The sequence below is a fragment of the Labrus mixtus genome, chromosome 15, assembly GCF_963584025.1.
Source record: "Labrus mixtus chromosome 15, fLabMix1.1, whole genome shotgun sequence".
NCBI lineage: Eukaryota > Metazoa > Chordata > Actinopteri > Labriformes > Labridae > Labrus > Labrus mixtus.
Genome location: NC_083626.1, coordinates 8,857,991 through 8,882,898, shown reverse-complemented (window position 1 = coordinate 8,882,898; position 24,908 = coordinate 8,857,991). Strand labels below are relative to the sequence as shown.

Here is a 24,908-nt window from a genome sequence, read left to right as displayed (position 1 = left end):
TCAAGCAGGTTAAGTATGTGTTCAGAAGTAGTGAGGTGTCTTTAAAAACATCATTTTTTGATATAGAGATATTGAGTTGAATTGTATCAGGCTAGCTTGCTAGCTTAACAGCACTATGGCTCCTCCTGAGTTTTTGTTGTTGTAAACGGTCAGAAACAAGTCTGGGACCAATCTGCTGGTTCAGGTTTTCTTCGTGTGAGCTGTCCACACGGACTCAAAGTTGTTCATTTGTCAAACATTTTCAAGATACTCTGAAGTCTTAAATGATCAACCACACATCTTTTAGACCTAACAGTTCAAAGTTCATAGTTTAAAAAACTTTATAAGAACCGATATCTGAGAGTTTTTCTCCAGCAGGATGTCAACGCTCAAATGTCAGTCAACTGCTGCGTAAGGAAGTACACCTTCAAATTAAGAGGCTTGAGTATGGTTGTGTTTGTACTTTTTATATTATTTTAAGAAATGGACCGTAGCAAATGCAGTGGAGAGAGATCGTATTTCAACATAGCTCTAAAGAGATACACGATCTGCGCTAACCTCCACAGTTTATTTTCCCTGCTAAGGAAAGACGTAATGATACAAGGCTGCAGGGTTTATCACCAGCAGTCTTGCAGGGACAACAGCCGCAGAGAATCCCTGACTAAACATTTAGAATATGCGTGGCATCCACATAGGCGCCTGAGATACCAGGCGCGAGGGCCAGAGACGGAGAGACAGGCGAGAGGATTTGTTGAGAAGGGTGAGACGGAGGGAGGTCGCAGGACTGGCTCCACTTAGCATGTTATGAGTCAAAGGTTTGCAGGGGGGGGGGGGGGGGGGGTCACGAGCTGCAAACTCATTCATGAATAAAACAAATCATGTTGTCGGATCCTTGCTCCAAAGTTCCAGCAATAAGCTCCTCTGGGAATAGATGGAGGGTTTCTTGAGGCTTATTCTTGGCTTTGCAGAAGACACACTGCATTATTTCATAACCACAAAACGTATTAAAGTAGAGGATGGGCAGATACAGGCCAGATTTTCTAACCCTCAGACCAGGCATATTAGCAATAAAACCGTTTCTGGCTCATGGGTTTTGTGGCTGGATATGGCATTTTTTTCCCCTTGCATTGTCTACTCTGTAATTCAATAAAAGAGCAGAAAATCATACTTGATGTTTCCCAGGGCTCCCTGAATCATGAAATGATTTTGAAGAGAAAGAAAGAAAAAAAAAAGAAGTGAAGCAGCATCTCTGGGCGTATAAAGGACGGGACAGAGGAGAGCACAAGTTTTGTGAGACCACAGACAGTGTGACAAGCTGATTAAAATGCCCACAGTCTGCTAGAGCTAGACCTCCACTCTCTATTCACTCGACCCGGGCACGTCGTCACGACAACGGGGGACGACAAAGGGCTTTCTCAGGCTATTGAGTGCTGTGAAAGAGGAGGTGGCCGTGTGTGTGTGTGTGTGTGTGTGTGTGTGTGTGTGTGTGTGTGTGTGTGTGTGTGTGTGTGTGTGTGTGTGTGTGTGTGTGTGTGTGTGTGTGTGTGTGTGTGTGTGTGTGTGTGTGTGTGTGTGTGACTCGGAGTGGACATGTGGCTGTACAAGCAGTAGGTGGTAATGTATGCAGAACCATTCGCAAACAAATGAATACGCATGCACGTCCCACTGCCACCTCCTTAGCATTCTGCCACACAATGACCATACCAGCGCGTCCTCGATGACGTGATGCCTCGCTCTGGCATATGGCCGGGCTAAACTCAAGACCGCAAACTCGCCACAGACAAGCTTTGGGAGCTTTCTTTGTCTTTTAGACTAAATGCCAATGACTGTCAATCCTTTTTTCCTTACAACAGAAAGATTTCTTAAAATCAAAAGGATAGATTCCTTGAATTTGATGCAGCTTGAAGCCTCCACACAGTCTGCCATTAAGATTTATTTTTAGGCTTTTTCCTTTATTTCGACAGGACAATGGATAGAGTAGAAAATAAAGGATAGATGGGGAATGACATCTGCAGGGAAAGGATCTGCAGGTCGGACTTTAACCCGGGCTGCCCGCTTGTAGGACTACAGCCTCTGCACACGGGGTGCTTCTTAACTGCTGGGCCCCATTTAACATGATTTTTAACCTGCACTTCATTATCTTTACTGGTTATAATCACCAGGCCATAGATAATGTTAAAGTGTGTGTTATGCCCCACACATAGATAATGTTAAAGTGTGTGTTATGCCCCACAATGAATGTTGTTAATATTGATGCTGCCTGGTTAAGTCATTGAGTTTGATTTATTGACAGTTTATTTCTGGTGCAGAGTTTAGTTGTGCTGCCGCTCTGCCTCAGGCTGTCCGGCCTCGTGATGCATGCACTGCTTCTGTCGTCTTTTTTTCGCTCATCTTGCAGTTTGTCTTCATTTTGAGGCTCTGTTTGGAAAGTTGTACAGTCCGTCATGCTCTTCCTCCTGCATGACTGCAGTGTGTACAATGACAAGGCCAGAAAACAAAAGTGCACCACTTTCCCCGATCCACACTCCACAACAACGATAACACTGTCCATCCCAGTCCGTCCAGTTCACATCATTTTGGTACACATCGCCCAACCTTTAGTGCAAGTTATACTTTTTTTGCTTGCTCATCCATGTCTCTCGGTTTTTTCTCACGCTTTTATTCCGTGTGGCCGACCGGCTGGCTCTCATACGGGAGCCCAGAGGACTGAGGTCTGTAATTGTGGCGGGAGTTTTTTGGCTGCTTTCTGCACTGTTGTGTTCAAACTCTGTCAGCAGAGGCTCTGTCTAAAGATCTGACCACCAGCCACTTAGCATGCTTCTTTCTTACAAGCACACACTCACAGATACTAAAATAAAAGCACACAAACCACCATCCACTCACTTATTTCTCCTTGTTCTTATTTTAGTTTTGGTTCACAGTGTACTATTTGAGGTGTCTTGGGCTGTGAGGACCATATATGCCCATCAAACTATATTCAAACGTGCATTTTAGGTTTTTACAACAAACATACTTTGGCCATATTTTACTGCACTGCAGGGCCACTTGGGTCCCACAGCCGTGGAGCGAGGCGGGTTAAGAAGTTAAATTAGGCCTCAGCTGCTATTGTCAATCATTTCCATTCTCTCGCAGTCTGATTAAGCCCCGCCCCCCCCTGCTTCCTCTTGGACTGCTCTTTGATCCTCGTGCCTGTTGAATGTTAAACTGAAGAGTTACAGCTCCATCAGTTCCAGTCTGTCATATTTCAATGACAGCACCGGCCTCTCCTTTCTGTCAGCTAGTCGAGGTCAAAAGGTCAACGGCTCAGAGGAACAAGTTGAACAAGTTGTGACTGATTATTCAAATCTCTCCTCCAAATAAAACGTCCATCAAGTGTTTTACTAATCTATGGAATACCAAATGAAAGTTGAAGGAGCAGTATGGAACTCTGACACCTAGTGTTTAAAATGGGTACTGCAGTCCAAATTCAAAACATTGTAGAGAGCTGTCTCCCCCCCCCCCCCCCCCTCTCTAGAGTCGATGTTCACTCAGGTTGCCATGTGGTGGACACTGAAACTTCAGTGTTTATCCAGCTCTGCATGGGTCTGTAAACCTTTCTGTGTTCTAACCTCTCTCCATTTTTCAAAAGCATCTCCAATATTGATCCTAGTTTGAGCACGTTTCTGCTCGTGGAGCTTATTAGAAACATGCAGAGGCTTTTTAGGTCGAGTACAATCACTTCTATCTGAACCACTTCTCTTGCCTGCTTCCATCGCTGCAACACCTGTTGGTTTGACCTGATAACTGCTCTCATATCTGGCAAACCGAGGGGCGTCCAAAACGGCCGTGTGGGGGGTGCCTTTAATCCGCCTACCAAACAAATGTGATTTTTTTCTATAATGGAGCAGCCCTTCTGTTTGGTGTCTAATTGTTGAATGTTGAAGAGTTTGGGATGCCATAAAAAAAGGAATTAGCATGTTGATAAAGTTACAGTTGTATCATGTGTAGTCTTTGGCTCTTAGAGTTAATCTTTTTTGTAAAAATGAAATGGTTTGTTGAACGATGGATCATATTTGAAAAAGAGATTATGAAATATCTATAATACATTCTTATAAAGGATCAAAGTCCATCAGTCTTACAGTGGATCTCTGGTTGCGCGTGCCATGTTGTACCAATCAGCTAAGCTAACACCTGCTTTTCCCAGGGAGAGCGTTACTGTCTGCAGGCTGAAAAGATCCTGTCATAAACCAGGCTAAAGGAGTGTGTGTGTGTGTGTGTGTGTGTGTGTGTGTGTGTGTGTGTGTGGTAAAAGTGTGTTGTGTCTCCGCACTTCTGTAGATGTGTGTGTTGACTCTCTCTCTCCAAGGGAAGTGTCTTTTATCCTGTGTCCGTTCAGAGCAGCCACTCGGTCAGAGATCCGTGAAAGGGACACTATTCCCTCCATCAGCACACAGAGAGCCCCTTCAGCCCACCCGAGGGGCCCACAGAGAGACCCTCTGTGTCTGCATGTGAACTGAGGGGGGGGGGGAGATGGCTATTGACCCCAACCAAGGCGACGGAAATGGAGCCAAGCCAAGCATGTGTACATCTGCCTCTCATAATATTAGTGCTTTTACTGATCTAACCACCTAAGAAGGGACAAGCAACCAGTCACAACACTGTATGTGGATGAACTGACTGGATGTTCATGTAGATTTGAAGTGACCCCGAGGTTTCTGACCGCCTGTTTGTTGGATTTGGTCTCAACAAAAGCGGACCTTTGGTTACACATAGATCTCTTTGTGTCCAAAGTGACAGTTGGGTTTTGTAAACGTCATGATTCGACGTTCATAAAAAAAGTTTTCCCATGAGCGCCTGCCCTCTGCTGGGCCTGAAAACATTCTCGCTGACTACCTTGTTTGTGTTTCCAGTCCTATCGACATCGTTTCAACCACATCATTCAAACTGGTCAAAAGGTCAGTTTAAGGTCAGATGAGGAACTGGTTGAATTGGAGGAGCATCATTGAGTGTTTTCTTCGATATGCTGGTAGTTGAACTGTTAAAATCTAAAAGGAATATCACACGAGAGCGAGGGATGGATTGAAAGGTCACAAGGCCGCAGGTCGAGTGCCGAAGGTAATCGTAACCCGAGCAACCCAACCAACCTACTACTCTCTTGCTACTCTTGCAAGTCCAAGAAAAATGTCCCTTTGGGGACCATAAAGTATATCTTATCTTACCTTACTTTGTTGGTTTCCACAGAACAGCCACTAGTTTTGTGTATATTTATTTCCATGTTTTAATGTATCTTGCAGGGAGTTAAATGTGAGTCTGTTTGGTGTTTCAGAGGTAACAGCTACATTAATCAGGACAAACATAGGGGTACACATTGGGGAAATGTCCTTCTATATCATCACTTATGAGATGCCTCTCGATATGGACCAAAACTCATATCTTGATATTGATTAGCTGAATGGCGATACTCGATATATATCGATATGTATTTTATTAACAGTGAAAACACATGGAAAATAAACTACTTGTTTGTGAATCTAAAAAGTAATATTATAAAATAAAAATGTTCCTTAAATACAATAAAAGAGAGAGAGAGGAGGAGCAGGGTTTAGAGGGACAGACAGTCAGTCATCATCATTGAGATGAGAAAAAGGTGACCTGGCACCTCTGTAACGTTATTTTAATGCAACATAAACTATATCCATATTAACGATATTGTCTTACCCTATATCTTGTTTGAAAATATATCGATATATCTTAAAAACTCCATATGTGGTCCAGCCCTAATAGCCTCTCCACATGGGTTTGCGTCTTGACTTCTAGGCCATCAGCGCCCCATTTAACATGTTTTTTAACCCGGACTTCAACATCTAGCATCTGTCCTGGTTGTAATCACCAGGTCCTTTGGGGTTTGTTCATCTTCTGAAACCTGATGGAGAAGAAACACCAGATCAAAACGCATTCTCTTAACGCCATTGGTCTTACGAGCTTTAGTCAAACACATTTATCTGTTTCCAGCCCTGACTTTTAAATCAACCCTGAGGGTGTACTGGAAAACGCTGGTGCCTGTTCTGTGTCTCCTCGCTGGCTGCCTGACACTCGTCCTCTCTCTCTCTCTACTGTACTCTCTGGATGTGATCCACTGATGCTACTGTTGCACAGTCTGGGGGCCCACGGCGGGGGGGGGGGGGGGAGCGAGACGCCAGCCAACTCACCAGAACATAACAATACAAGGCAGTGCTCCATGGCTCCGGGCCCAAAGTCCCCCACTGTCCCTGTTGCTGCTGACCCCACATATTTTATGGGGTCTTAGGCGTTCAGTGGGCTGTCACGGCTCGTTAGGAGCTTTATAAATGAACTCGCACAGCAGACTCTGTGAGTGATTAATACACACAGACAAAGAGAGAAAGGGAGACGGATAGGAATGGTTGGGGCAAAAGTTCACTGATGAGACCACATTCTGAGAGGTTTATTGGAGTCCATAAATACACGTTAGCACGCACACACACACACATGCAGTACGGCATCCCCTGAAATGATCATTCTCACCATCAGTTGAGAAAAACCCAAGTTGGCTGGCATTGTGCTTGACATGTGTACTTATCTGTACTTTATCTATTTTCCTTTTTAACTTGATAAACTGGGTCGTTCTGAAGTCTGAAATGCAGACTTCTCCTCCTTTTTCAAAACTAACAGTCCCCATATATTAACAGCTGTTGTAAAAACACAGACTGTAAATAAACATTGACCACGCCTGAGTGACATCAACCATTGGTTACTGAAGGGGGCTTTGGAAGCCGAGCCATGGCGGGCTGCAGGTTTTTGCACTTCCGCATTGGCTTCATATTCCAACATGTGAGGTTGCCGCTTGGATAGAACTGATCAGGGAGTTTAATGTTGAAGGTAGAATATGCAATTTAATTATGGTGCACACATTTGTTTAAATATTTGCTAATATTTCTATAACATCCCTTCCTTCTTTGGGCACTGCTAGCTGAAGTGTTGCTAACTTCATTTTACTAGCTGAGTAAAATCCTTCAAATGGCAAAATTCTGAAGTTTGAAACAACATTAATGTGACTTGAAACTGGAGATGGGACCGATCCGATCTTATATCGGTATCGGGTACGATATTGATGTGATTTACACATCAGATATCGTACAGACGGCGCGTTTCCACGTCACAGATCAAGAAAAAACGTTGGGCATTTGAATCACTCTCAGCTCGCTCGGTCTCACTTTGAAGACTTTCAGACTGAGCTGTAAGAAGTGTCCACAAATCGTCTCCATGACGACGTTCAGACGAGATTGAGCAGCTCCTTCCATGAGATCAAAGTAAAACTTTTACACTTCAGTTTAAAACACTTTACTGACCGTTGTTGCTGCTTCCTGTTTGTATGTGAAGCCAGCACAATGCAATGCAACGCTGGGTTTCAGCTTCTTTGCATGTGAACATTGACTTCATAATTGCTTCTTGACCCCCCCTGCCTGTTTCGGCTGACAGTCTAATGGTCTAGCAGAGGTTATTTATAGGTTGCTGGACTGTGCCCCATGCCTGACCACGCTGCATTCCAGACGCACATCTGATGAACTCTGGAGATTGTTGCTGCAGAGCATGAGAGACACCGCCCCTCTGCTCCTCTGAAGGCCGGCGTTGCTGTTTGTTTTCACTACCAAACACTCCCACAGTAGTTCATCTTGATGTTTCACTTTCACAAGACTTGTTGGACAGACGTACTTGAAGAAGAAGAAGAATGTCTTGGATTGGTCAATGCGTAAAAGTCTTATAATCATATAAAGAGCTCTCAGTGTTTCTTTTAGTTGGTGAGAAAGGTGTAAGGTTGCATTGCCTTAATCGTTCTCACATGTCAAAATTCTGAATCTTAAACTGGACTTCCCCTCTCTCTGTGTTTCTCATGGTCTTCCCATCATTCTCCTCTCTCCGTCCCACACCGCAGTCATCCAGTCTGATCTCATGCTAGCTCTTAGGAAGACATAATTTCTGGTTGGAAAGAGGAAGTTCCCATGGCGATGGGGTCGCAGTGAGCTATAAATATATGGACTGAGTCATGTTAGCCGGTCAGAGAGCAGGCGAGGACGTCGTCTTTGAGAGTATCTGACTAGCGGGTCGTGATGCATTTCCAACTTAAACAAGATACAACCAATCACAAGACAGAAGATATGTACGTTTGTAAACACCTGGTAGTATTTAATAAATCTTTTACTTCAATTTGATGACTCAGCTAAATCAAAACTCAGTTTGGGGAAACGGTAAGGAATCATCCGTCCTACTGTAAACATAGTTTTCTGCTCAATTATTTAAATGCAAAACAAGAAATATTTAAAACCGGACATGTCGTCATACCAACGTCACCATTTCAAAAGAAGTCGCAGCTTCAGACGACTTGTGTTTGAGAGCGCTTTCAGATTGAATTCAATAAAACATGAGGCACAAAGAATTGGTTTGTTTTAGATTTATATTTCATAAAGAATATTCCTCTCCCAAAGGGGCGGGGTGGATTTTCAGCCCCGTTGAACAGACTCTAATGGCCGCTCCTGTTGACATTCACCCACATGCACAATCCTCTGACGGTGGGCGTGGGGGGGGGTTATTACTTATCATACTTCTGATTCTGCTCATGAATAAGTAAAGAGGGGGTCCGAGACTCACCCACTTACCAGACACGTTCTAAGACGCATGCACCTGCTCCTGGATGGCCCCTGGTCAAACGCAGAGACACACACACACACACACACACACACACACACACACACACACACACACACACACACACACACACACACACACTCCCGTCCTCCCTCCCTCTCATCCTCTCTTGTCTTTGTCCCGTTTGCAGCCTCAGGGCGTCTACAGTTAGGTGTGATGGCACTGCATGTCTAATGTCTTAGCAATCTATTGTCACTGCAAGGTAATGGTGCAAAATATTGGCATTTCTTAATATCACACTCCTAGAGACGAAGCTTCTCTCTACATGTTTTGTGTCTTATTACCCGGAGCATTGGTGCATGAATAATCCTTTCAAGAGCTACATTAAGCTCATATTCTCTTCTTTTCTGCAGAGAGCTCCCCTCCTAAGTTTAAAGCTTGTTCTACACACCACTGTGTTTTTATTCCTTTGTGACCTTCCTCACTGGGGTCAGGGAAAGGTCTGAGGAACCTGTTAAATAATTAAGGGGTTTTATATCTCTAATGCAAAGGCTCTCAGTGTCCACAGACCACTCTGTTGGAGGTGTTGAGTGACAGCTGTGGAAATGAGAGTTGTTTTTGCAGATCACTCCGGCTGTAAGAGATACCGGTGGAGCTGCTGGTGTTGTTTTTGGAGTAATAAAAAATTGTGGGAGTGATCGTATGAGAGAATGTTGTGAGATTTTTTGATGAATAAGTCAAGACAGGAGAGTCATCTAGAGATTTCCTTCTGTCAATCTGAGTCATGTCTCTCTTCTTGTCTCTCGCTCCTTCTGCGTTTACAGATGAATAATCCTCTTTGTCGCCAACAATCCCAGACACACATGAAAAGGAATGGGCTATGATTCCATGTGATCAGACGGAGGAAAACTTCAGCTTAACAAAGAACATAGATGGTGAGAATAAAATCCTTTAAGAGTGTTTGGAAAATACATCTCATGAACTCCAAAACCAAGCCTTAATCTATTTTTTACTTCACACAGAGACGCATAGAAATGCTTCCCCAGCAAAACCATTGTTTTCCTAAAGTAAAGCGCGCTTGCCAGTTGCTCTTCTCTCTGCTGCAGCTAGTGGTTTTTGGGCACCCATAAAAGTGCAAATATTTTCATCTTTTCAGCTCAAGACAAAGAGTCGCAGCGCTTGTTAATATCACTTTTGGCCTAAATTAAATAGGAGGACTTTCCTCGTCTTTGTATGATTCCCCCTCGTCATCTTGGAGCTAAGCAATGAGGAGAGCTATATGTTTGCACAAATCCATTTTTTCTCACTTATTTTATTATGCACACGCAGCCCCGCTCCATAGGCCGTCCCAGCTGCTCCACCAGATGTGCTCAGGCGTCCTTGTAGCGCTCTCACTGTGATTACGCCCTTAAAAGGAAAATCTTGAACTTTTTTTTAGTGTACCTTTCGATCTGCTACAAGGAGTTGATTATTGTCTAACACAGCTGTGCACTGAAGCCTTGCACATGTTGTTGGGGATGGGTTATATGGGATCTGTGAGGGATATGTGTTGATTTGATCAAAGTTAAGATTCATTTTTGGGCTTTTTGTGCCTTTAATGGAGAGATAGGACAGTGGATAGAGTCGGAAACCGGGGTGAGAGAATGGGGAACGACATGTCCGACAGGCCGGACCCGAGCCCAGGCCGCCCGCTTGGAAGACCACAGCCTCTGTACATAGGGCGCACGCACCAACCACTGCCCCACCAGCGCCCCAGATTTGATCAAAGTTAGATGATGGAGCTGTAATGGATTGTGCCACCGCCCATAGGAATTGCCAGAGAGGGACCCAGCAAAACTTCCATCAGTTTGAATGTCTGCACCCTACAGAGTTAGCCCAGTTTGGTTGATAAAAGGTGATTGGTGGGCCATTTTACAGGTCATATATGGGTTGAGTGTAGTTCACTGGGGACCCACTCAGTATCGATGTTCACTTGTTAATTATTTTTTTCCGATTACCAGCACATGCATATTTTTCCTGCGTTGCACATTCAAACCCAACAACCACCCAGGACTAATCAGAGCCCACGCATAGTTGAAGCCAGGCTAACTAACGTAAGCTGATGTTAACCGCACTTTGATGTCTTGGTACTGATTCAAGATTGATCTTTACAGCAATTTGGCTGAGTTAAGTGCAATATCCAAATCCAAGCATTATGCCAAATGATGATTATGTTATGAATAATAAGAGCCAGCGAGAGAAAATAGCATTTATTTGGTGGATATCTCAGTGGGTTTTCTCCACATTTTAACTCTTACACCTGCATAATGCTCTCGACTGTACTGAAGGAGCTTTTGTCCTAACTGAATGTTGCTGTTTAACCTTCAACATCTGCTGGTTCATCCCGCTAACTCTGCTGTTTCTTTCCTCAGAATATTTGCCATGCTACATGGGAAGACTCTGAAATCCACCCTGCTCTTACTCCTCATCCACATCGTCTATGTCACAGCCCATGGTCGCTCCTATCCTCGCTTCACCCGTAATGACACTGAATTCCAGCACCTGGTGCTCCACCCGGACCCCTCTTTGGGGACAGTGTATTTGGGCGCCAGGGACCACCTCTTCCAGCTGGACGGATCAGATGGACTCCGCCTGGTGCAGGAGCAACCGACCGGTCCTGTGAGTGACAGCAAAGAGTGCCTCCCACCAGTCACGGAGTTTAACTGTCCCCAGGCCAGGAGAACCAGTAACCACAACAAGTTACTGCTGGTGGATCCAAAGGCGCTGGAGCTGATCACCTGTGGAAGCATCCACCAGGGCACCTGTCAGAAACGCAGCCTGGCATCGATCAAGAAGGTCCTCTTCTCTACCGAAAGGCCCGTAGACACGCAGTATGTCGCTGCCAACGATCCTACTGTGTCAACTGTGGGGTTGGTGGTGGGACTGCGTGGAGGGGAGAAGACGGTGATGTACGTTGGGAGGGGCTATACCGCCAGCCATCCGCCCATCTCCACCCGCCATCTTTCATCAGAACCCGTCTTTTCCTATGAGGAGACAGCCAAGCTCGCCGTGGCCGGGCGTTTGTCGGAATACGACCACCACTTTGTGAAAGCTTTCACTCGACGCTCATATGTGTACTTCCTGTTTTACCGACGTGACATCAAGTCAGTATCCAGGGAGTACCGGACCTACGCTGCCAGAGTGTGCCTGGATGACACATCGTACTATTCCTATGTGGAAGTTCCTCTCGTCTGCAGATCCGCTTCCTCTCCCTCCAGGACTTACAATCTGCTGCAGGCTGCCCAGGTACCTTTAATATTTGGTTTCTAGAGTGGTTTTGATACCTTATATTTACAACAAGCTCTGATAAAGCCGAGAAATACGGTACTGGACATCGAGTACAACCTTAGATATGGTATTGGATATTGGCAAGTACTCCATCCAATGCACAGATTTGATAAACTGGTTCTAGATATATTAAGTATGTGACGATTACAATAACAGAAGTGTGCAGCAAATACTCAAGTCTCACATCAGAAGATCTAGTTTACCCAATCATAATCCGGATATGATTTGTAACTGCTTGACTGGTTGGGGAAAACAAAGGCTAAAGCTTCCTGGTCATCAGACTGTTTGAAATCTCTTATCGCTTTCAGAAATGGGTTAAACTGGTGCTGAATGTTGTTTGATTTTCTTTGAGATTTTCCCATGTCTTTGTTGTTACAGGTGGGCCAAGGTGTGGGCCAAGAAGGCGAGGACCTCCTGGGAGTCTTCTCCACCCGCGTGGGCTCGGCAAACAACAACCTCCCGGACGCCTCCGCTCTGTGCGTCTACCCGCTGGACGAGCTCGACAGACACATCGACTCCACCCGCGACCTCTGCTACACCCAGGATGGCCGGGTGGAGGGAAGAGGGGAGGTTGCCTACATAGAATACGAGGTCAAATCCAGCTGTGCCAACCTGCCCATGGTACGTACACACCTGATTCTGTTTTTTTGTCTTCAAACATCCGCATCAGCCTGGATCGATGCTGACCTTTTCATGATGAAAGAAAAATAAGTATTTTAGAGTTAAAGGCTTTGAAAACAATTATTTGTCTTTAACATACTCTTAGAGACTCAGATTCCTTTCTTGTGGTTGGAGAAGTATATCGTCTTGGTAAATTCACTCGGTCAGTTTCACAGAAAGACAAAACAAAGCAGAGAACAGGGGATAAGTGGATGGCTGGCATGAAGATTGAATAACAGGAAGAAGTAAAGGCAGCCTTATAATGAGGCTCACATTGAAGAGCTCCCAGATGCCCCAGGAGAAGCTTCACCCAGCTGCAGCCCTCCAGTGACCCCCTCTGCAGCCGCTCCGGTCCTGCCAGCCCTCAGAACCATTTAGTGGGATCGTTAGGGATCAATAAACCAAACTAACTCAGGATCAGCTGGACTGCTGCTTAATGAGCACTGACAAGGAGTCCTTTTGAAAACCCACTGACATAAGAGGAGAGAGAGAGAGAGAGAGGCTGGGTTGGATACATGGGAACAGAAAGACAAGCATACAAAGTGACAGGCACAAAGAATCAAATAATAATCGAGAGGAAGAAAAGGAGATGCTGATTGCCGTCGCTACTTCCCCCTTTAGTGCCAATTATCTGGAGCCATTTGGAGTGGTTGTTTGCCAAACCGAAAGAACGTCTTGGCTGTGTTCTTATGAGTCTACTTTAATCTATTGAGCAATCCTCTTATGCTGAATTAAGAGGAATTTAAAGGATTCAAAGGCTCTGAGGCAATAGTGGGAAAGAATGGAAGACTAATTGAAAGAGACGTGTAGAAGCATTTTCTTAAGTTTTGGACATTTTAAGATCCATTTTAATATCTGAGTCTTATTAGTATTCCTGCTAGCAAAGTTATCCGGATGCATTTCGTTTAGCTATAACTCAAAGTATTTACTACTAGACAGATATTTCATTCACCAGGTATCATCACTAATAAATGCCAATCACAGATATAGAAGTATCGGTGTATGTGTTTCCTGATATCTTCTAATTTGAAATATTTTTGTCCCTAAAGATTTCTGTTTGGGCGCTTGCCTTTATTGGATAGGACCGTGGATAGAGTAGGAGACCAGGGACAGAGAGTGAGGAACGACATGCGAGAAAGCAGCCACATGCTAAACTCGAACCTGGGCCGCCCGCTTGTAGCTTCTCTACATGGAGGGCGATCCCACCACTAGGCCATCTGCGCCCCTAAATTCTTGTTATTGGTGAAATGGTGTTATCTTCAAGCAGACCACGTTCCATGTTCCTAGTTAAAAATACTCCCAGCACCGTCTGCAGCACATGAAGCAGATCGTCAATGCTGGGCAAGAGGGGATCAATACTGGAAATGGTAGATGTATTGTCATATTGGTGCACAGTCATCCCAAAACTTCCGGCCATATCAGTAATGTGTATAAAATGTACCCTCTAAAATTGGTATTGGATTGCATATTAGTCCAGCTCTAAAAGTGTCGGCCATAAAATAGTTCCTTGCATTGTTCTAGTGATTGATAATCAGCACAGATGCCACATAGACAACATCTGTTTTCAATCCAGCTCAAAACTGTCATACATGAACTGCTCTATCAGTAATCAGTGAAGGTCTCCCCTCTAAAAATCAGTACTGGAATGAGCCTCAGAAACACATTTCTGTCTTTTTCTCAAAGTGAGAGCAGTAAAAATGTCTGTTTCTTATTTATATTAAGGACAAACTAACTGAACGATCTCTCTGTTGTTTTTTGTTTTTTGTTCCTCATAGAATACCCTTAAGGCATATCCCTGTGGCTCCGACCACACTCCCAGTCCAATGGCAAGCCGAGCGCCGCTGGAAGCTAAAGCGGTGTGGCAAACCTCAGCTGCCCGTCTCACTGCTGTGGCTGTCAGTGTCGGAGATGGACACAGCATAGCCTTCCTGGGAGACTCCAAAGGGACTCTGCATAAGGTAGCTGAAGTCTTCAATGCTTTCATTTTTGTAACAGATTATTCAGGCCTTCGAGCCTGCCCCAGCATGCACCAGGTGGGAAGCAGGAAGACGCCCAAAACACATCACCACTGCATCCCAGAGAACTGTGATTCATGGAAATTTTTGATTATTAAGCAATATCCTATTAGGGCAGTTTCCATAGAAGCAGGACTTTCTTAACACCATGATCCCTGCAGCCCTGCCCCTGTATCTGTTACTGCTTGCTCCTTCTAAGGATGTGTGTGAATCATTTCCCACCAAAGCAAACACACCTTACAGTACAAAAAAAAGACATCGACCTTTGAGTCTTTGCCCATTCCCATAATACTTTATTATGATTGCTTTGCGACTACATCCAGACATGCAGATTCCAGTCATTCCTGCACTCAGTTTTCCAACATACACAGACCAGCATACCAAAATGACCCCATGCCTCAAACATTAGCTTTTCGTTCTGTGGGCTTACGGTATGTGATTGTTGGAAACCGATCGCACTTTTCAGGCTAATGTTTAAAAAAATGAAATGTTTGAAAGACTCGTCAATCACAGTCCCAACAATGGACCTTTAATTTGGGCCCCATATTTTTATTTTGCAGTATTGTCCAAACCCTGCTGGGTATCGTTCCATTACAAAAACATCTACATAGATCTGATAGCTACATTTTGGGATTTAGATAAAGGAGATGTAGACATAACTCTGCTGCAAGGTCTTCATCGTCTAGCACAGGGGTGGGCAAACTTTTTGACTCGCGGGCCACAATGGGTTCTAAAATTTGACAGAGGGGCCGGGCCAGGAACAGATGGATGGAGTGTTTGTGTGAACTAATATAAATGACATGTAAAAACCATTACATGAAAGGATTTGGCCTTTAACAGGTAGCAAAGCATGAATATGCAAGGCGCATTGTACAAATTGATTTCCAAATGCATTCATTTAATTAATTTAAATTTTAATAAACACAGTAGAGAAACTCACGTTCAGTTTCAGTGGGAACAGTGTTGTTGATCTCCCTTTTTTGCCAGTGCATTAAAGTCTGGAGTTAGTTTTGTAGTGGTAATTCTCAGGATAGATCCGAGGTGTTGGTCAGTTACCTTGGATCTGTGAGGGGCTTTGTTGATGTTCATGACGCTGAATGTCTGTCACATACGTAGGTATATCGCTTAGCTCAGGAAATTTGTCGGATTTCCCCATTAACTCCAAAAATGCGCTGATCTCCTCTTTCAGCTCCCACACTCGTTGAAACACTTTGCCCAAACTTAACCAGCAGACACGAGAGTGGTACAGTAAGTCCTGATGATCCGCATCAGTTTTCTCCAGGAACGTAATAAACTGACGATGCTGAAGTCCCCTTGCTTGTATCAAGTTAACAAGTTTTACAACTGGATTCACGACATGATTAAGCTGCAATACAGACTTACACAGAGATTCCTGATGGATGATGCAGTGAAGGAAAATAACATTCTGGTCAGGGTTTTCCTCTTTCACTTTATCCTGGATTCTTTTCAGCAGCCCAACATGTTTTCCAGTTAAATTTGGCGATCCATCCGTTGTGACATTGGCAAGTTTACTCCAAGGCAGCTTCATTCTCTCGATGACAGCAGACACCTGGTTATTCAAGTCCTCTCCTCGCGTTTTTCCTTTCAGGGACTCCATGGTCAAAAACTCCTCCGTTATCTCAAAACTGTCATTAATCCCTCGGATAAAAATGAGGAGCTGAGCAGTGTCTTTTATGTCATTACTTTCATCCAGCGCTAGTGAATATAACTTAAAGGACTCAGCCTTTTTGTTTAATTCGCTGGCTATATCTTCGTCAATCAGTTCCACACGGTGAGTCACAGTCCTGTGTGATAAATAGATTTTTTCAAACTGGCCTTGGCTCTCCAGACACAAGAGACCTGCTGTCTCTACCATGCATTATTTTAAAAACTTGCCTTCGGAGAAAGGCTTGCTAGCCTTTGCTAATTTGAATGCCAGCAAAAAACTTGCCTTGGTAGTTAACTCTTGAATCGCAGTTTGTTGGTGAAAATAATGTTGCTGAATCTGTAAATTATCCTTCAATCTCTGAGCCTCAGCTGCCCGTTCTTGCGTGGACTGCTTGCTAGCGTAGTTAGCATGCTTCGTAGCAAAGTGACGGCTGATACTGTACTCTTTGAAAACTGTGACAGTTTCTTGGCATATCAGGCATACAGCCTTTGATCGGACTTCAGTGAAAAAATATTTAGTTGTCCACTCCGTATTAAACACTCGGCATTCACTGTCCACTTTTCTTTTCTTTGATCCGCTCATTTTTACAGAAGGGCTCATACGGGTTCATAGGGCAAAGCGAAACAGTGAAGAAGGCAATAATACACCACACTCTGAAGTGCACCATCTATTGGGGAAACGCGGGCATTACAGGGGAAAACGAACAAGGTTTAATTATAATAAAATTTAATTTAATAATAATATAATTTGGACAAGTTCGGCGGGCCGGATTAAAAAGCCCAATGCCCGTAGTTTGCCTGTGCCTGGTCTAGCAGGTCATTTCCACAGTGTACACACACGTGTGTGTTTTTTTTGTGTGTATGTAAAATAGAGAGAGCGCGACATGCGAGAGTCAGACATGGTGCTGTTAGGTAGCAGATCAAAGCAGCGCTCCATGTAGCCATCTGAAGTAAGCTATTGTAACAGGATTATCGTATCACAGCAGGACAAATTCCACAGAATCCAGATACACGACTATGTAAGAGTATGTGTGTGTGTGTTTGTGTGCAAGGCTTGTAAGCCCTCAATTGATGGCTCATTCTAGACCTCATACCAGTGTGTCTGGGATGGACTGTGTATGGGGTCAAAGTGTCACATACTACTGACTCCAACCTTTGTTTAATACACTTTCTTTCTGGAAGTTTCATTGCAACTCTGATACGATAATATTATCAATCTGTTAAATATGAAGGTGCAGCTTAACTTAGCATAGCTTAGTTCAAACACAAGACCTCCACAGAGTTTGATTCCGCAGCAGCGCAGTCATACTACTTTGTGCTTACACATTACATCCGCAGGAGCGTAATACTGGTGTGTGGTTGTGGCACACACAGGCATGCACACACACAGCGCTGTTCTGCCTTGTCAGCTCCAACACACGTCACTCATTGCCAACGCATTCCTGAATCTGAAGTGCCAAAAAGAGAGGATGGGGTGGAGCTGTGGGTCAGGTGCATGACTGTTTCTCAGCACCTCCTGGAGTACTGTTAACACTGCTACATGAAGGCAGAAAGTGACACTCTGGTCTTCATATTGATCATGACTGAATATGTTCATTCGTTAGCTTGATGATACACATCAGATATTTGGTATAAACTCTGTCCCTAATTTACCGGGTAAGTGATGAGCTACACCAATGGCATGTCCAGCCAGTTGGTAGTTGAATCATTGGCCATTGCCCATGCAGAAAATAAAAAATCACTCAGCTATTTTATCTCCAAATTCTCTGGGTATAGGCGCAGCCGACAAAGCTATCATCAGTTGCTTAATCCCAATAAGCTAGCCAGGGGGTTGCACATTAGCAAAGGCTAGAAACCTGTTTGCATGGCATCTACTTTGTTTTGCACATACTGTATGTGTCCCTGTTAAATAAAACAAAAGAAGAACTACACCCCTTGTGCAACCCATTAATAAGGTTAGCCCAACCTCAGTCCTCTTTCAGCTAAACATATGAAGATGAGACTGAGTTTAATGTTGCAGTAAAAAGCGAATACACTTTTTTTTAAGGTCAGTGTAAGTCTTTTAGAAGTAACAAGTCCTGCAGGTCGAGCTTAACTTCCTATACACCTGTAGAGCATATTACGCATCCTAAATACAGCATCACATCATCTGCATATTGTCAACTGCAAAAGGACAAAGAGGCGTCAGTGTGTGTAAGTCACCGAGCGTTACTGAGCTTCTTTCCATGCCATAATGTTTTGAGTGCAGCTTCTTAATAGCACAACAGATTGTCCATTCTGCTCCCAGTGATCAAGTGAGAGGCTCATGGAGAGAGACATAAAAACCTCTGCTAATCTCATTAACGGGAGGTAACATGAGAGTTTGAAGGCCTGGGAATCACTCGAGCCAGAGGTGTCTTCCTGCGCTTCGTATTGGATTTGACTGTTCCATAATCACATTCATGACCACTTCTGCTGCGATCCTGCACAGGCATGATTAGATTAGTGATGGAGTCGTAGGCTGATGATATTCTTTCTGCTTCTTTCCTTTTTTTTTTTCCTATTCTTCATTTTCATCCTGCAGTGTTGGGGATGTACCAGTTTTTCTAACTGAATACTCTAAGTATCACAAATACTCTGATGATTGATTTGTGAAGTGTTTGTTGTTTTTCTGCCGTGCTCTTCAGGTCTACTTGGGCCAGCAGGACGGCCGTGTGGAGGTCTACGCAAACATGACAATTCAGCCAAACTCACCCATCAACAGCGACCTTTTACTGGACAAGAACGGAGCAAACATCTACATCATGACCAAGACCACTGTAAGTCCAGAGAAGTGGCCACACTGTGTTTGTCATGGTACGTGTTGAAAAACCAAGAGGAGGACCCAAGTGCAATATTGAAAACTATTTACTTGGCAAAAAACAAGGCTAACTTTAAAAGTCCAACTGAAAATAAACACAAAATTTAACCACATGGAAAATCACTGCGAGGAATCACGAGGAAGACGACGTACAAAACTGACTGAAAAACTACAAAATAAATCCTGAAACACTGAAGACACACAGAATGTCACAAAACACACTAGAACATAGAGAGACACAAGAACAACAAATTACAAAATAAAACAGGAAAGACTAAAGACTAAACTAGGAAACATTTCAAGAAACACAAGGGAAACAAGCAACACTAGGGAAGAATAAGGAAAACTAAAACAAGAAAATCTAAACTCTGAAAAACAAACCCAAACCAGACCAAATCGTGACAGTGTTGATACATTGAAGGAAGCTGGTTAGATTTTTCTGCAGGCTGCTGTGAGAGAATTTAGATCACAATCAAATTGGCCTCACACTTGACTGTTTTAGGGCCAGAAGGTGGTCCTGACATTTGGGTAAATGTATGTAAAGCGTTCGGTTTTGCATTTTTTTTCAAATTTGAGGCAGAACTTTTACTCATTGTTGTGTTTTTTTGTTGTCTTGCATAATCTTTTAGCTTAATTAATTTAAAATAATTCAAGAAAAAATATCTCAAGTTGCAAAAATACCAATGAAGGACTATTCCAGCTGCAGAATTGAAATATTATCTTTAAAAAAATGATATTATTCACAGGTACGTTTTCACAGCTTTGTAATATGTTTAATCCTCAAACCAATCAGAAGTTGCACAATCAGCCGTAGCGGTTTTATCGAGTCCGACCATTCAGCCACTCACCCAGATGTCTCCAAACACGAGAGCAAACATGTCTCGTCATTCACTGTCAGGCAATTCATCGTCTGTCAGAGTGTTTCAGGCTTTCATACTTCCTCAAGCTGTGTCTCTCTCACGGATAAAGAGTGCAAGAGAAAACAGAGAGGCCAGCTGGCTGCTGAGGTCAAAGGTCACAAAGCCCACTGTGATGAGTACAACAGTCGGCAGGAGGTGTGAGGTCAGACACAACAATGGTATTGATCAGAGAAAGTGGGCTTCATTGTGTTGGCACACTCCCTACAGAGAGTGTGTGTGGGCAGCCGGAGGTGTTGATGAATGAACGTGGAAGCTGCCGGTCGCAGTCTGAATGTAGAGCTGCAGCCTGCAGGTATGTTTAACATATCAAGAATAGAGATTACACAATAACGCTTTTATCAATCAATCATTGTTTGTATAGCGCAGATTCATAACGTGAAGTGTTGTCTCGAGACGCTTTACAAAAGAGCATAATGGGAAAATTCTGCAGGTAGGATTTCTCCTTTTTATTCCTCGACTTCCTTGCAGCTGAGGTGGAGGTCGGAGCAGGCCGTGCTTTAAAGAAAGACATGTAGTTACGTCGGCTTTGCTTTAATCCATAAAACGAGAGTTACGTATGTATGACTGCCAGAGTTCTCCGTCACTCTGAATCTCGGTGAGAATATTCTGCGGGGACGTCTCACGTGATGACTTGGGCTATTTAAGCTACATCATGCGTCATCCCAGGTCACAGGTGACTTTGTCGATATTAGATACTAAATACTCGACCTGCGCGTGCACATATTGCAGACAGATATTATCCAGGGTTAGGAAAGACTTCTGGCGGTCAGGAAGTATGAAATAGAACAAACAACACCTGCACAGACTCCCCAGTGTGTGGACACACACAGCATGCCGACACATCTCAGTCAGTGTTACTTTTTGTAACAACAATAATAAGTCATTATCAGCCTTTGCATGGAGATTTATTTTTTATGGAGAGTGGAAAGCTCCTGGACCTCGTCGCCCCACTTCACAGACATTTTCAGTTGATGTAGATCATATTCTTTTTTGTTGAGTGTGCTTGTAAATGTGCTTAAAATGTTGGTTACTAAGTTTCTCAAATGAAGAAGTTCATATTTTAGAAGCCTTCTTTATAAGTCTGTTACAACTGAGGGGAACAAGTCGAGTTCTCCTCGTTTTCACTGTATTAACTTTAACACTGTGTCTCCTTACAAACCTTCTTTATCTGTAATCTTCAGGTGGAGAAGCGTCCCGTGGCAGAATGTGGAGACCACCTGGACTGTCAGTCCTGTCTGTCTGCCAGAGACCCCTACTGTGGCTGGTGTGTGCTGGAGGGACGGTGAGTTTTTAAAGCGAGAAGAAAGAAAGAACAGAAAAGAAAAGGTGTGGCTGCTGTGAATGCGTTTCTAAAATCACTCCTCTCCTCTGGGACATTCAAGGTGTGGTCAACGCTGGGAGTGCCAGCGAGGATCTGAGCAGGGTCAGTGGCTGTGGAGCTTCAACCAGACGCAGCAGTGCCTCGGCATCCAGCACCTCAGCCTCTACAACATCAGCCGCGGGGAGGAAACTGATGTAATGCAGTGGAGAGAGAGGGGAATGCACAATAATAAGAAACTGTTTTTTAGGCAAATCTCAAAAAATATGGTTGTAATTGTTAAGATGTCTACATCATTTTCTCAATGGCCCTGTGATATTCTCTCCATCTCCTCAGATCACAGTGTCTGTCGAAGGCCTCCCCAGTCTGGGTAAAGGAGAGGCCTACTCGTGCGTTTTCCACAACACAGAAACGCCCGCCTCGCTCACAAACACAGGCGTGATTTGCCCCACCCCCGATGCCGGCAGTCTGCCCCGGATTGGTCAAGGAGATGGTGAGTGTCTCTGCAATCAGTGGCTGAAGTTTTTCACATGATCAAAGATAGCATTCAACATGTCTGTCTTCATTTTGTTGCCCATACTATAAGAAAACTATGGTATATGGTGATTGCTTGTGATACTTTTTCACTAAAGGCTTGACCCAAGTGCAACACAACAAACACAGGAGCTGGTTTTAAGGAAGTTTATTGTCCAAAAAAGAGCAGTACGCCTTGAGAGGTTGTGGCAGGCAAGCGGGCGGGCAGGCATAAATACTCAGGCACTGGGGAAAACACACCAAACTTTTCAATCCAAAAGGGCTGACTGTAACTAACACTGTTAGTGAGCAGACAATCTGGTGAGGAGTGGATGAAAAGCTCAGGGTTTTAAACACTAGAGGCTCAATTGTGGATGGGAAACAGGTGTGCAGTAAAGAAGAGGAGGTGGAAAAGCTTGACCAGGTAACGAGGAGGCAGGACGGGAAAGTGATGAGCGACGCTCGTCACACAGACAGACAGCAACAGACGGGGAGGAACAGACGGGCCCAAGAAGGGATGGGAAACAGGGAAAGCTGAGGTCACGGCCTTGACTTCTTGTTTGAAATGGTCGAGATTATTTAGAGTTGATCTCTTGTGGTTTCTGTTTTTTTTTTTTTTTTTCTGATGCAGAGTTTGTGATGGTGACCCTGTCGCTGCGGTTTACAAACGTGACTGTGGCAGAAACAGAGTTCACCTTCTACAACTGCAGCCTGGTCCAGCAGCTGTCAGGACGCAGGCCGTGAGTACACACATCTACTTCTTATCAACACCCATGTTAATGTACATAAAATAAGTAATGTGTAAGCAGGTCTACTTATGTGCCTTTCACTTGTAACCCCTGAAAAATACTCATTTGCACGTTAGAAACACAATAAATAGGAGCATGATAAAATGTCAAGCTTGTGTAGGACTGTCTTTAGCAGAGATTTCAAGTTTTTAATTGATCGAGCATCTGACTGAAGAAGTCGGCTTTGCTGAATCTTGATCAAATAGTTTTTGCTCTTTTGATCCGAAGGTGTTCTGTGCGTAGTCCGCCTCATTAAGGGCTCATTGCATGGGAAGAGTCCCACAGTGGGCCTTGGAAAACTTGCATTTTAAATGTACAAGTGAGATCGCATTCAACACATCCAACAAGCTCTTTTCAAGATCCAATGTGTCAGAGAAAGCCAGCTGAAGCGATCTCCTTTTCATCTGCAGTTTAGCATCCAAAGTCCAAACCAGTGAGCAGGAGATGTGTGCAGAGACAACAATAGATAACTCAGAGTTAGATCATCTGTGAGTGCAGGGTCTGTTGTTGGAGATTTTGCAACTGCTTTTAAAAATTTAACGCGTTCCTTTTTTGTGTTTTGTTTTGTTGTTGCTCTCGTTCTCCCCGTGTGTGTGCTCTGCCAGATGCCAAGGGTGTGTGAGCAGTCGCTGGGGGTGTAACTGGTGCATCCATCAGCACGTCTGCACACACAAACAAACCTGCAGCCAAGGAGTCACAATCTACAACCAAAATGTGAGTCATCTTTAAATCTGAATAGGTTGGATTTTTATTTAGGTAGTTATTTAAAGGAGCAGTATGTAGGATATGTACTGAGTGAAATGATAAAGTGAGCTTACTATATGATCAGACATTAAGGAAACATGCTATGTTGAAGTGCTGGCTTCTCTGACAACAATGCAGCAGCCAGTATGTCCTCCTTCTAACTTTAGATTCTGCTCCTGAATGATCTGGATTTGTTTGGACCAGAGAAGGTAGGCGGTTTTAAGGCGTCCCCCCACACGGCCGTTTTAGACGCCCCTCGGTTTGCCAGATATGAAAGCAGTTATCAGGTCAAACCAACAGGTGTTGCAGCGATGGAAGCGGGCAAGAGAAGTGGTTCAGATAGAAGTGATTGTACCCGACCTAAAAAGCCTCTGCATGTTTCTAATAAGCTCCACGAGCAGAAACGTGCTCAAACTAGGATCAATATTGGAGATGCTTTTGAAAAATGGAGAGAGGTTAGAACACAGAAAGGTTTACAGACCCATGCAGAGCTGGATAAACACTGAAGCTTCAGTGTCCACCACATGGTGACCTGAGTGAGCATCGACTCTAGGGGGGGTGGGGGGGAGACAGCTCTCTACAATGTTTAGAATTTGGACTGCAGTACCCATTTTAAACACTAGGTGTCAGAGATACATACCGGTACTGCTCATTTAAATGCAAATATATATCAGGGGAAGGTGAACTCATTAAAAAGTCATTAGCAGCCCTGCTGGACATCGTGCCTGCATGAAGGTTATAATGTCCATAAAAGATGATTTAGGAGGATGTCGTTAATTCTTCTGCTAAACTCGAGTGCGTTTTATTACGAGGCCTTGTCCATTTACATTCAATAGTGCTGGTATTTTTAAATTTTGTGCATCTTGCACATCAATTGTCTGATCCTCTTTGAAACTTTTACAGTTGTCAAACAGTCCGTCATGTTTACATTCATAAGGTCTTTGTCTACAACGAGCTTCACAAATGAAATCTTCTTGACCAAAGATTCTCATGCTGAATCAAAAATTGAGTTTTTGTCAATCAGCCAAAAAGGGATGTTTCCTATATCGGTATCTACGTAAAAGCTATTCACGTCTCTTTTAAAAGCATAAACAGCAGCTTCCACTCCGACCATAATGGAGAATCAGAGACATTTATTACATTACAGCCTTCATGGAGGGAGAGTTTGATGCAGAGCTGTTTGTATCAGACTGCATTAGCTTTAGTCTTTACATTGAACTGAAGCTAAAAACTGAACTGAGTTTGTTCTGCAGAGCTTTTTCCATGCAGCAATTTGCATCGAGCTTTTCATGTTGGTCTGTGCATGCACTGCATATTCAATTTAAGTTTTGTTTGTCTTTTTTCAGTCCAGTTCTGTTTTTTTTGTTTAATCACTCATATGTTGCCGTTTAATGTTTCTGCACGCCCTTTTTATTTGATTTTAAAAATGTCCTCCCTTTCCTCCCCCTGCCTTTTTTTTCTCGTCTTCCCCATCCCTCCATGTTTGTGCCTTTTTCA

General features: G+C 43.8%; 1 protein-coding gene and 1 long non-coding RNA gene across 4 annotated transcripts in view; one reads left to right on the top strand and one right to left on the bottom strand.

The window, feature by feature from the left end:
- LOC132990359 (uncharacterized) overlaps positions 1-24,908 on the bottom strand; it is a 65,449-nt gene that overhangs the window by 10,451 nt on the left and 30,090 nt on the right. The window lies entirely within an intron of this gene.
- The window catches only part of plxnb1a (plexin b1a), a 66,634-nt gene that overhangs the window by 19,581 nt on the left and 22,145 nt on the right, over positions 1-24,908 (top strand). For 2 of the 3 annotated variants that reach the window (XM_061058571.1, XM_061058569.1), the window contains exons 2-10: positions 11,031-11,904; positions 12,325-12,567; positions 14,382-14,564; positions 18,956-19,087; positions 21,230-21,330; positions 21,431-21,563; positions 21,703-21,859; positions 22,511-22,619; positions 23,273-23,381. In XM_061058571.1, the coding sequence (XP_060914554.1) occupies positions 11,041-11,904; positions 12,325-12,567; positions 14,382-14,564; positions 18,956-19,087; positions 21,230-21,330; positions 21,431-21,563; positions 21,703-21,859; positions 22,511-22,619; positions 23,273-23,381 (2,031 nt within the window). In that variant the 5' untranslated portion in view covers positions 11,031-11,040. Of the gene's footprint in view, positions 1-9,364; positions 9,555-11,030; positions 11,905-12,324; positions 12,568-14,381; positions 14,565-18,955; positions 19,088-21,229; positions 21,331-21,430; positions 21,564-21,702; positions 21,860-22,510; positions 22,620-23,272; positions 23,382-24,908 lie in introns of those variants that run through there. The other variant, XM_061058570.1, reaches the window with a different exon arrangement.